General features: G+C 34.8%; 1 protein-coding gene across 1 annotated transcript; it reads right to left on the reverse strand.

The window, feature by feature from the left end:
• Positions 1 to 5834: 5834 nt before the first annotated feature.
• Positions 5835 to 12749, reverse strand: LOC112734950 (protein SCAR3). The gene is made up of 9 exons (XM_025784489.3): positions 12055 to 12749; positions 10829 to 10992; positions 10058 to 10181; positions 9742 to 9874; positions 9565 to 9632; positions 6650 to 9464; positions 6455 to 6556; positions 6158 to 6271; positions 5835 to 6068 (listed from the first exon to the last, which is right to left on the reverse strand). Exons 1-9 carry the CDS (start codon positions 12207 to 12209, stop codon positions 6012 to 6014), a joined length of 3732 nt encoding a protein of 1243 aa, XP_025640274.1. The 5' UTR covers positions 12210 to 12749; the 3' UTR covers positions 5835 to 6011.
• Positions 12750 to 13324: the final 575 nt, after the last annotated feature.

Consider the following 13324-nt stretch of genomic DNA (forward strand, 5'->3'; position numbering starts at 1 on the left):
TTATTTTTTAAATATTTAAAATTAATTACGTTAATCTTTTCATCTATTTTGTCATTAATAATTTTATTGACGTAGTACGCTAATTTTTTTTTTGTCATAGGCTGTTAAGTCCAAAAAACAGAAACAAAACCCTAATTACCCAAAATCCGATCCACCGGTACCCACTCCAAAATTCCCTCCTTAACCCATCTGAGTAGTTTCGAGCCTCCATTCCTGTCCCGCTACAACACAACTCCCGCAATGATGGTTCTGCAAGCTTCACACTGCGCACCGTCTCCAGTAACCACTGCCGTCGTCACCAGATATTGCAGAGATACCACGCCTTACCTGAACGTCAACCTCCACCACCTATCAAGTGTCTTAGAGCCCTTACTCCACAGTTGCTGCCACTACCGCATCAATGGTATAGTGCTCGCTTTTCACTCCGAATCCAATTCGGTTAGCCGCATCACAGAGCACTACTCATTAGCATGTTCAAGTTCGGTTTCACCCCATTTTTAACATTCCGATGTCCCTTAACAACAATAACATCATCACAAAAATCACACCTCTCACTCCAGAGTCTTCATCCAAATTCAAACTTTGGTGTTATCTTGCAGAGACGAGAAGAAGAACAAGCACAAGCACAAACGCAAGAGTCTATTGGTGATGATGATGGTGATGGTGGTGAGTTTTGGAAGCAACCGGATGGGTTGGGAAACAAGTCATGTTTGAGTTTCTCAAGAGATTATAGAAGAGTGAGTGAAGGGATTATGAAGAACAGAAGAAAGTATCTTATGGTGGTGGTTTCTGGTGGAATGAATCAACTGAAAAATTAGATTGTTGATGCTGTTGTTATTGCTAGGATTCTGGGTGCTGCTTTGGTTGTTCTCATTTTGCAAGTCAATGTCATTTGGGACGATGAAAGGTATCTATATAGGAATCAATTTCTTTCCATTGTTGGTATTAATTAAATATTGTTCCCTATTATAGCATTAGAATGGTGACTTTATTTTGACCATTGATGCACAATGAATTCGGTCATATATTTGATTTGGAGCACTTCAAGAGCGTGCTCTCCGACGACATGAGAGTGGTTTCGGCGATGTCGTCGACACATTCGATGACGAGGCCGGTGGAAGGAAGCCCTCTGCCTCATGTTACTCCCACTTGGATCCGTGCCAGATATCACAGAAAGGTAACACTCTTTTGCTCTCTTCCTATCACTTTTCATTGCGGGGGTTGTGTTGTAGCAAGACGAGAATGGAGGTTCGAAACTACTCAGATGGGTTAAGGAGGGATTCTCGGGGCGGGTACGGGTGGGTCGGATTTTGGGTAGTTAGGGTTTTTTTTTGTTTTTTTTACTTAACCGCCCATGACCAAAAAAGACAAAAAAAAAAAAATTAACGTGCCACATCAGTAAAATTAATGTTGTTAGTGACATAATAGACGGAGGGACTAACGCGACTAATTTTAAATCTTTCGTGAACGATTTTGATTAAATTTATCTTTCGGGGACGAAAATAGAGATCAGAATATTTTTTAGGGACGATTTTGATTATTAACTCTTTTAATAGCTAATTATTAAGCTACTGTATATTGAATTATAAATTATTTGATATGGTCTTCTTTTATTTATTTTGTTTGGGTGTATATGTTTTTTTGGTTTGCATCACGGTATCTATTAAGCCGGAAGTTCAATGACTAATCTCTCAGTCAGAGATAAAATAAGAGACCCTCCCAAACAAGTAAACTCCATTTCCATCCTCCTATAAATATCAAACTTGAGAGAGATAGTTAAAGCACACAGACCCAGAAATATATCGCCAAGCCTTCACTTAGAATTGACCACCGGTCCCATTCGATCACCACCGGGAAGATTTTGGAGAGAAATCAAGTGAGATAACATAAAATGAGAAGATTCAACTCAAAATCTTAAAGTGTCAAATAAATGGGTCTCTTATCTTATAAAATTTTTACTTTTTTTTACTTTTTTTTTTATGTAGGACTAACTTCAATACTCCTCATACTTACAACATTAACAATGAGTAATGAAAATTAAGGATTTACCAAGTTCCTTTTAATTTGGACATAGTCTTCATGCATGGAGACCTAGAAAATGAGGCGGTGGAAAACTATTAACAAATTGAGTCTTGATGCAAGTTGAGGATTTTCCTGCTTGACATAAATCACTTTTTGATGAGGTTCCCCTTGTGCTTTCTCCTCAATTTTCCCGCCTTCAACTGTTTATTAATCACCAGTGGCCACGGTTTTATTAGCTATCTAAATGTATAATGATAAATAAATGTATTAAAAACACACTATTATATTATAAGTCAAAGGAATCATAGAAGAGCTAACGGAGTGCTACTTTAAAAAAAAATATTTGAAGTTTTCGTCATTTTAGTTCTTAGATTTTATTCTTTCACTTTGTAAAATCCCTTCTAGTCATAGAAAAGAATTTTTTTTTCCTGTATTTGTTTGTCATTTAGGTTTACAATCTTATAATAGATTATCAAACATATTTCAGAAAGGTTTTTATAATTGATATATGTTGGAACTAATTTTCAATAATCTTTGTATGTGTATCTTATATATAAATTTATTGTATTTTGTGTCCGGATCTATTACTAAAAAGACTTGAAATAAGAATAATATCTAAAAATTTTAGATATTTTAGTTATCTAGGTCATTACTTAATTTGAGAAGGTTTAAGATAATAATATCTTGTAACGTTGTTTTATTGTGAAAATTTCAATTATTGTTGAGTTATGGTGGTAGGCATGTCTCAACTGAACTAATATTTTGTTATGTATTGTATTCTTGTTTTATCTCGTTCATTTAACTTTATTTTATTTTATTATTTTAATTATTTAAAAATAAATAAATTAAAAAGCTTTCTTAAAACCTAAAATAATATTTTTCATTGTTGGCAAGTTCATAAGCTTGATAACTTTATTTGTTTATCTTTGTTTCAAAAATAAAAATTGAAATAAAGCACCGTTTTAACTCTTCTTTGTTTTTTTAGCAATTTAATATATGTACTGTTTTGGATTCGATTTTCAAGTTCTCAAACGGCCATACCACGACCTGGTTTCCAGGTTCAAGTCCTCTCCACGGCACAAACTTATGGCCAGGAGATCACAAATCTCTAAATAATCTATTTCTATACTTCTCAAATTCATTTTAACTTGAGCGTCAAAGTATTCTTGTAAATATCACCATCTGTTACTCTAGAGGTCCAATTGCGTAATTACTAAGACGGCGAGTTCTCGATCCTTCCATCAACCCGTAGGGGTGGCAATGGGACGGATAGCGGCGGGTTTTTGCTCTACCCGATCCTGCTCCGCCGTATAACAACTCGCATAGAATCCGTCCCACTTCTATTCGCGGGTAGTAAAACGTTGAATCCTAATCCGCCCCTGCGAGTATCTGCTCTGCCCCTACCCTCCCTTATAATTATTAAAATTAAATAAATAAAATAAAATTTCAAAATTTGTATAACTATCATTACATCCATAACATAAATTAAAGTAAAAATTTAAATATAATACAATATTATTAATCATTTATTAATTATTTTACATATATTATACATATTATATATTAAAATTATATATATTATATATATAGCGGGGTGGATAAGGGCAGGTATTACCTAAACCCGACCCCTCCCCGCCCCTCCCAAGAACCCGCCCCGCTAAAAACTCACCGGTGTGAGGCGGATAATTATCCACCCCAAATGGGTAGGGGCGGAATGGATACCCACAGATTCGGATGGTGTTGCCATCCCTATCAACCCGTACTAACGAAATCTTGTACATGTACTAACATAAAAACTAAATTATCCAAAATACTATTAGAAATATTTAAAGTATCAATAGAAAAATGTAGTTAAATTAAATACATGAATAATTAAACATATGTCAAGTTCCAAATACGTTTAATAGCTGAATTAATAATTAATAATAATAATATAATTATTATTTTTATTATTATTATCAACAATATTAAATATTATATATATGTGTATTTTTGTAATATTGTTATTATTATTGTTCTACAATATTGTATTTACAGACAATTTGTATAATAATAATAATAATAATAATAATAATAATAATAATAATAATAATAATAATAATAATAATATTATTATTATTATTATTATTATTATTATTATTTATTAATAATTCAGCTATTAAAAATTATTGTTATTATTATTATTATTATTATTATTATTATTATTATTATTATTATTATTATTATTATTATTATTATCAACAATATTAAACATTTTATATATATATATATATATATATATATATATATGTGTGTGTGTGTGTGTATTTTTGTAATATTGTTATTATTATTGTTCTACAATATTGTATTTACAGGCTATTTGTATGCTTATAATAATAATAATAATAATAATAATAATAATAATAATTCATTCATTTTTTTTTCGGTATTAAAACAGGACTAAATGCCTGTCATTCATATATTTTGGTCATTTCAATATTCATTTATTTTTTTTCTAGACTTCAACCCAACATTTAATACTTGCAAAAAACATTCTAAAGTTTACAAAAAAAAGTTGTTAATCTGAAGCAGGTTATCTTTTTTAAATTTAAACCATCCACATAAAATATAATAAATAAAGACTTTTGTTAAATTAACAAAGAGTGCAGCTTTTCCTACTTAACAAAGTATGAAAAATGACCTATTTTTCAACCGAAATGCCAAATATTTGTTGAATATGTAATTTTTTTAAGTATTGGATGTGTGAAATTTGTTACTCGTTGATTTTGTGTTGTTTTCTTTATCATACCTGATTTAGATAAGCAAAAATTATAATATTTTACTTGAATAAACAATTGTGAAGGGCTGCCATTAAGGTGTTTAATCAAGAAATTTTTTTACAAAATTACTAAATTAGAGATGACAACATATATCCTATCTGCGGGCAACTAACTCGACCTAATCCGGCTGGATAGGGTTACGGGTTGGGTAGGGTGTAGGTTGAGTCTCAACCTACCCGATCAATTCGCACCATGTATATGTATACTTATATAAAAATATTGTTTTAAAGTGGATGTTGAACCAAAAACTTCTCACTAAATACAAAATATCCTTAGTCACTAAAAAAAATCATTAAGTCATTAATTAATAATTTAATACATTTTTTTTATATAAAAATCAGTTCTATTTTAAATTATCATCAAATTATATAATAATGTTGTATCTTTTTTGTGGTAAGATGGAGAACCTGCAAGTTAAGCACGGGTAGAATTAGAATTGAAAATATCTCAACCTGCAAATAAGATTAGGGTTGAATTCAAATCTTATTCTACTCATTGCCACACCTATACTAAATATTTAAAATTTTCAATATATTTATAATGCATTTATTAAGAAAAAGAATTATTGCTAGAGGGAAAAAAATATTTATTATTATGACAACCGAACCTAAGAAGTAAGAACAATAACTGTGTGAATGATTTGTGATATATGAAAGAAATGTTAGGAAGATCATAAAAATTTATTGTTTTTTATCACCAACAGCATATTTTATTCTATATTTGTAAACATTAATCGCTAAATAATAACCAAAAACAATAAATTTTGATAATCGTCTAATATTTTTCTATATTCCTGAGAAATAGATTCTTTTAATTTTTTTCTCTCAATTGTGTGATAAAATGTAATCTCTCACCTTATATTCTTTAAATAAGATTAAGTGAAAATATGTGAGAAAAAATATTAAATAGTAAGAGATCACATTTTACTAAACAATTAAGAAAAAAAATTTGAGAGGCCTCTATATGGAATTCAAAAGCAAAAGCTGCAGAAGATTGAAGAAATAAATTCAGGTGACAATAAAATTAGATAAACTAAATGCTGCACTACACTTTTACTAATACACAGATTTATTCACACAAACTTCACTTTCAAGAGGCTCAAAGGCACAGAGGACTCTCAAAAATTAAAAATATATATAAAAAAAAAAAGAGAAAATTTAATGCTAAAAATTAGGAGTCACTCCAAGTATCATCATCATCATCTTCTCCATCATCACTAGCAACCACCTGTAGTTTTTTCAATTTATGGATATTAAGTTAGTTAGATACACAACATAATGCAAAAGAGAGGTAACAAAATTGAACTACACAAATACCTGACGGATTGCATTAGCTTTCTCCAAAATTGCTGAAACTTTGTCGCTGGCGGCAGGACCCATGGCGGTTGCATTATTCTGCTTTTCTGTTGCTGTCCGCCTCAGGTTCATCGACTGAACCAATATTTGACAGCACAATGCATAGTCAGATACAATAAAAATCCATCATTAACTTTGCAAGTTCATGTTCTACATTGCTGGTGTCTACACTCAACAATTGATATTATTATACTTTTTGGAGAACCATATTCAATATTTGCTGCTCTTAATGCAATTGATTGTTAAGTAGCTACTTACTTTTGCTCTGATTTGATGTAGGAAATCTTCTCTTTCATCCATTCCCTTTGCAGCTCTCAACTGATTTATTTCCCTCGGACTCTTCAGCTTCGGCTTATCCAGCTGCACATAAGATTAAACAGATGAATCCTTGTACATGTATATTTGAACATGGTTGCATATAGTGTTCAAGAAATATAAGCAAGCTAAAGTTACCTTATCCTTCAACTTATGTATAATGCTGTCCTGAGAGTGGTAATTAATTTGCATTTGCTCAACCCTGGCGAGCCTAGATTGCTGGAACAGAGTAGACTGTGGAAGACTTCCATCATGAATATGCTCCGAATCTTCAGACACATAATGTTGTATCCCATTTGTTGTATCCAACTGTGGTTTTGAGACCCTCCATTGTGTTGGCGGAGGAGGCGGTGGTCGTGGAGGTGGCGGTGCAGACTCAGGATTACTTCGGAGCACAACAGCATTATTGTCTTGGGACTGCTTACTACTTTCTTTCTCAAGTACAGGATTTACATTTTCAAAACTTGGGAAATCAAGTGAAGGCACAGATAAATAAGGTTCGACACTAGCCATATTGGTAGCGTCATTGGAAAGTCCACCGTGTTCTTTTGTACTTAGCATAGATTCACTTGATGACCTTCCGTGAGGAGAATCATATACCCCATGGTCACTGCTTTCGGGAGTTTCCTCGGATTCCCACTGATCTGAATTATCATCGGAATGGGGGCTAAGACAATCATCCGATAAATAAGGAGAAGATCTACAAAAAGTGTCATCGCCATCAGAGTGAGAGCCTGCATCATCTAGAGGAATGGAAGACTCTGGGACCAACTGGAATGACGGAAACATATCCCTTATATGTTCACGATGATTACTGCCTTCAGGAAATTTCAGTTTTAGTTTGGAGGTTTCATGTCCACTAACCGGATGGAAGGATATCTTCATATGTTCGAGCGGCGGCGAAGGAGGAAGAGAATCTATAGGATATCCGGGATTAGCTTTCTCTTTGACGGTTGCCTCAGGAAGTGACTGCTTTGCAATGCCATTTTGTACGCTCTCATCCAATAAAATAGATTTCAGAGAATTAGAAGTCGCAGATCTTTCATCAAGAGAAACTTTACGTTGAAAACTATTTAGTAACAATCTATGACCAAGTCCAAACACCCGTGATGAGTTTTCACCGTTGCCATGATTGGGTTCAGGGCCAGATGGGAGAACATTTCCAGGGGAACTTACCCTTATCTCCCCCAAAGCATTCCTCTCAGTTTGACTACATACATTACTCGGCTGAGAACTGCCAGAGTTCTTTGATGAGATGCAAGCCTGATCATCATTGTGGTTTGATGTTAAGCATCTAGAACTTGGTTCCTTTAAAATCCTTTCAACAACCTCGTCTGGTAAATCCTGTCCCATTTTATAACCATTGCTTTTTTGCATAGATTTATTATGTGAACCGACATCCACCTCACTTTTTGTGGGCAAGGAACCTTGGCTTAGGGAACTAGACGTGTTGAAGTCAGGAGGTTTGGATGGTTCAAGTCCTAGTAATCCACCATTTGTCCAGAATCTCACTGAACGGTCACTAGAAGACTCTCTAGGAGCCTCTTCAGATTTGCAATTATTGCTGTCAATGCTGCCCACTTCTTCTGGTAAATTAGAGCTTTTAGAACCAGAAAGTGACGTATCGGCTTCAAGGTGGGCTGAGACAGTATCATCGACCGAGACTCTATCTTTCGCAGTATGAGACCCAATGAAGGAATCTGTGCATATCGGGTGATCCAAAACAGAACTTTCACGTGTGAGAGGAACCTGTTCACAGATGGGGCTCTCAAAGGAATGAGAATCAGCTACATTTGTCATTTCATCACTAGCTGGAAAATCCAGCTGATCCATAGAGGCCAAATTAGACACATCTGACACTGATCCCACAGAAGCAATCTTTTGTGGTGAACCAGGGATATTCCCGAAAGTTTCTTTGTTTAATGAAACGGCTTCACTGGTCATTTCATGGCCATCTGGAACATTTGATAGGCTCAAAGGTCCCAAATCTGATTCATGTGGGTCTGATCTGACAGAAGGATCTTGCAACGAGTCAGACAAATTGCTGAATATTTCTTTATTTAGGGAATCCGAGTCTCCAATCATTTCTTCACCATCAAGAACATCTGATGGACTCACCGATGCCACTTCTGGTTCATGTGGCTCTGATCTTAGATGATGATTTTCTTGAGGTGCTTCAGGAAAATCCCTTCCTGTTTCTTTATTCAAGGAAACTATATACCCATTTTGAGTAACAGCATCACATAAATCATTGTTGAATATATTAGGTGGAGCTTCCGAAACTTCATTTTCAATCCTTCCATGCATAACAGGATGGGTGACCTCCTGCTCCTCGGGTTTTGTTTCATAAGCAAACTCATTTTCAAATTCCGATTCAACTGTTTCTGATTCGATAGTGTTAAGAGCATCCACATAACTATCAGGTTCACTGTCAACATCATCTGTTTGAACCCTGCTGTAGTCTGGTTTTAGGTTGCTTTCTTCATCAAATAGGATATCATGACAATCAACATTTGGTATGTTAACATCCTCATTTGCAAGCACATCATAGTCATGCTTTTGCTGAATCCTCTCAGGAGTATTATCTTTAACAGAAGCTTGACTTGTGGATTCCACTATGTCTTCCTTTTGATCCCAAGTAACACAAGATGAACTAGACCCAATTTTTTTTTCCAATGAACCATGTGAAACACTATCATCTATAAGAGGAGACACTGACCGAAAAGCAGCGGTTTTCTGTGTTGGCCTTGAAGAGGGTGGTTCCCTATGATCCTGCTCATTAGATTGCACAGAGTAGCTTGGATGGAAAACACATTCAATGTAGCCAGCACCAGCCTTTGAATCAAAAGAACTTGAACGAACTTCCATATCTGATTTCATTTTCATATCTATTGTAGTGGCTGATTGTGAGGAAGAGAGTTGCCCATTGGCAGTAGGAGAAATAAATTGCATTCTGAGCAGCCAATAAACCAGTAAACATTTTAAGTTTGAATTACAACATTGTGATAACACAATCCGAAGAATAAGTATGCAATATACAATGGATGTAATACCTGCTCCTGTTGCTATGCATCTGTTCACGCCTCGAAAGTTCTCCATTCTTCCGTGAAGACCTTTTCTTCTGTTCAATATATTTTGCATACCAACAAATTGTTAGCAAAGAAATTGACAGGAACAAAACTTGGTCAAAAATAATATTCCATTGAGATCATTTAATCAAATTATCATACCTTGTTTTTATGGCTTTTTCTAGCCTTTTCAGTTTTCTCAGAGTATATCTCATCTGAATCTGCTGATGCTTTCTTGAAGAAGGCTGGATCTGAATATCTCTTAAAACAAGATCCGGGGCCACCAGTATCGAATCTGATTTGACAAAGGAAAAAAGATCATCAATCAGTACAGGAAACTTAATTTAAGCAGTATTGCTGTACTTGACACTTCCAAAGCCAAAAATGAGACTGCTATAGTATCGGTCCAAATTTGAACGAGACTGCTATAATTTACCATCTAGTATAAAGGAGGCGTTCGAAAGAAATTTCAACATACTTATCAAGAAAGTGCAGGCGTGGAGGATCATGGCATTCTTCATATGAATCCATTATAAAATGCGGCAAGTCATTGTAAATGAAATGATTTCGAGCAGTTTTTATGCGTGGATGCCACTCACAACCTGAAAGGAAACAGATTTTCATTAATGACAGTTACATTGACTGTACATTAAGAACGTTTCATGCTAGTGCACAGTCACTTGCCTGCTCAAATACGTGCTGAATCAGGTTAATATTAATTTGAGTAAACATAAATGTCTCAATGGTATAAGAGAAGGTTATGAATTGGGCTTTGGCATCTTTCACACTTTCCAACTCACTGCCAACCAAGGCACTAGAACCGACACATGTTCTAAATCATCATTATAGCATGTTTACAGCACTAAATAATGAGTTACTGACAATATCCAACAACAGCCAAGCCTCATCACATCATTATATTATAACTCTCTGAACTTATCAAAGACAATGACAATCAGCTAATCACTGTAATTCTGCTTTTCTTAATATTTAGATTTCTCCTAACAATTTAAGGGCATGCAAGCTAACAGGGGGTCATTATATTAAGTATTGACAATGTCAGACCCAAAGCAAATGAAACTTTACAGAGCGATTGGCCAGATGGCTCAATCTATCTATATAGAGAAATACAATGACTCTATCTTTCAAAAGCAAAACCATGCATAAAGAAAATATCATTTTCAGATTCCAAGGAACCATTTCCAGTAAATCCACACAGGGCGAAATAACTGCTCAAAAGAAATTGTACCAGATGTATAAGCAAAATGTATGTGACTTGTTTGTGCCAATACAGCCTTCTCCAATGGCGGTAAGGAAGCCTCAATGTTTTGAACACGAACCATCAATCTACGGCTCCTAGAAGCAGTTGTCATTACTTGTTCCTGCAAACCATGAAAAACCTCTGCTGCGAAACTACATTTTCATAAAAGCTTCATCAGTTGTAAATACCAGAAGGCAGATTGGAACTTCTTATTTTGACTAGTCATTCATAATATGAATAGTAGAGAAGGATTTCAGAATTTAAAATTGTATATAACTGAGCTGTTCTGAGGTTCAACCTTGGCAACGAGTCTAATGACAATTGTGAAAGCCATATTGGATCAAAATACGCAGTAGGGTAGAAGGTGGCTTATATCAGAGAATCGAGGTCCAAAAATGGTGAAAACTAGGTAAATGTGCAATGCCTTTCAAAATAGTCATATTTCTTTTAGTATTGACTATCTACAGCTGTTTTGATGGAGGGAAGGGATCCTCTAGAAACAAAATTATTCATTTCCTGCTGCAATTTCAATAGCAAATCGTGTAGATATATACATATGAACAAGGACAGTACAGGGTATAGTGGTTCCAGCTCCATGTGAAGCAAACAAGAGCATAAATTTAAGGATGAAGAAAGGTTGCAGAACACTTCAGAAAATAGAGTCAGCTAGCATAATCAGAGAAAAAAAGCATTTTTCAGTCGAATTCATTCCTCGTAACCATTGGAACTCATGAACCACCCAAAGTATGAGAGGCTAAAAAGAGTTAAGAAAGATAGACCAAAAGAAATCACAGTATAGCAGTAGTGAACAGTGACTTGTGAAATTGTCTTCAAAGCTTAACTACCTCAAATGGGAAAGCTATATTTAGTTTTTTAATTATTATTAAAAGAAAAAATGTCAAACCATCAAACAGCACTGAAATTTAGCTCAGAAACCAAGAAAGAAATCCAATTTCAACGGTAAACGGGTAAAGTGTCTATCTTCCTAAACAAAAGCTCAGCTACATTAGGCAACTACCAATACCAGCTAACCCCCAGCAATCCCATTAAAAACCTCTTAAACCAGAGGAATTAACCAACCCCACTTCCCTAACAACCACCAAAACCAAAAAGGGTAGTAGCAAAAAAATTGAAGAAAATTTCACACCTTTCAGGTAAAACAAATTAGAGAGGAAAAGGAAGAAGAAGAAAATAGATATTGAAAGAAGACATACTCAGCAAGATCACCAAGTTGCCTCAAGATCCCAACAAGGCCAGCAACAGCGACACCATCAAGCACCGCCTTAGGGTCTTCCCTGTTGGCCTCTCTGTAGAGCTCAGGCTGCCCCAAACCAAACTCATTCCTCACCTGCAACCTCACCAGTGGCATCTTCTTCTTCTTCTTCCTCTTAACTCAAAATACCCACAAGAAGAAAATTCCTTTTTTTCAGTTTCTTTACAGCTGATAAGTGATGACCCTGGAGTTTACTGGTTATGTATTTAGTAGTGAAATGAATGAATGAATCAATGAATGAATAGGTGTGCTATGAGAAGGAAGCAATAAATGAAGGGGAATGATGAGAGAGAAAGGTTACAGCTAGAAAGAAAAAAAGATTGGATTTTTATTGTTGTGGATTGGGATGGGAGGGGAAGTGGGTGGGATTGTGGATTGGAGCAGCTTAACTGCCAAAGAGAAGAGACGGAAGAGTGAGACAGTGAAACAGAGAAAGAGAGAGAGAAAGCGTACGGATCGGTGTGGTGAGGGAGACGAACGACATTGCCAACTCTGCAAGCCATTCTTCAACGGAAATCATTCTCTCACTGTGCCTTCTGGGAACCATTGAAAGTACCATATTACCCTCCCTATTTGGAAACAATCACTTTTTTTTGTGTTGAGTTTTGACTGCTGTCCCCTGGAGTGGAAAGTGTTCGGCTCCCCGCTCACTGTATAAAGAAATTTATATGGAAAAGTTTAGGACAGTAATTTTATTGAATTTTGGCCAGCATGTAATCAGCACAGAAAGGTGAGTCATTGGATGAAATCTTACACTAATCTCACACCATTAAATCATCATTAATGACTATTTGATGGCTACTAATTACAAAAGTTGCTAGTTCCCTACCATTACTCAATTTATATTCCAAACAATTTCTTTAATTACTTTTCCACTCAACTCAAATTACTCTTACCATTCTCTTTTTTTTATTTCCTCCAAAGCTACAACTATCTTATGAGAAAAATTGTTCTCAGAAAAATTAATTAAACAAAAAATATCCAGTTTTTTTTATTTTGAAAAAATTTTGAACAATCAATACAAGTCTCATAATAACTAGAAGGACTAAACCCGCATTTATCCATGATTATTACGCTACTATCTATTGCTGAATGCTGATTAGTCCTATAACCCAATTAAACTGAATTGAATCTATAAAAATATATTATAATTTAGAAAAGAACCATTATTATTTCATGTCTGTCATAAATAATATCTTTAAGGAACACTC

The sequence above is a fragment of the Arachis hypogaea genome, chromosome 20 (assembly GCF_003086295.3).
Source record: "Arachis hypogaea cultivar Tifrunner chromosome 20, arahy.Tifrunner.gnm2.J5K5, whole genome shotgun sequence".
Taxonomy (NCBI): Eukaryota; Viridiplantae; Streptophyta; class Magnoliopsida; order Fabales; family Fabaceae; genus Arachis; species Arachis hypogaea.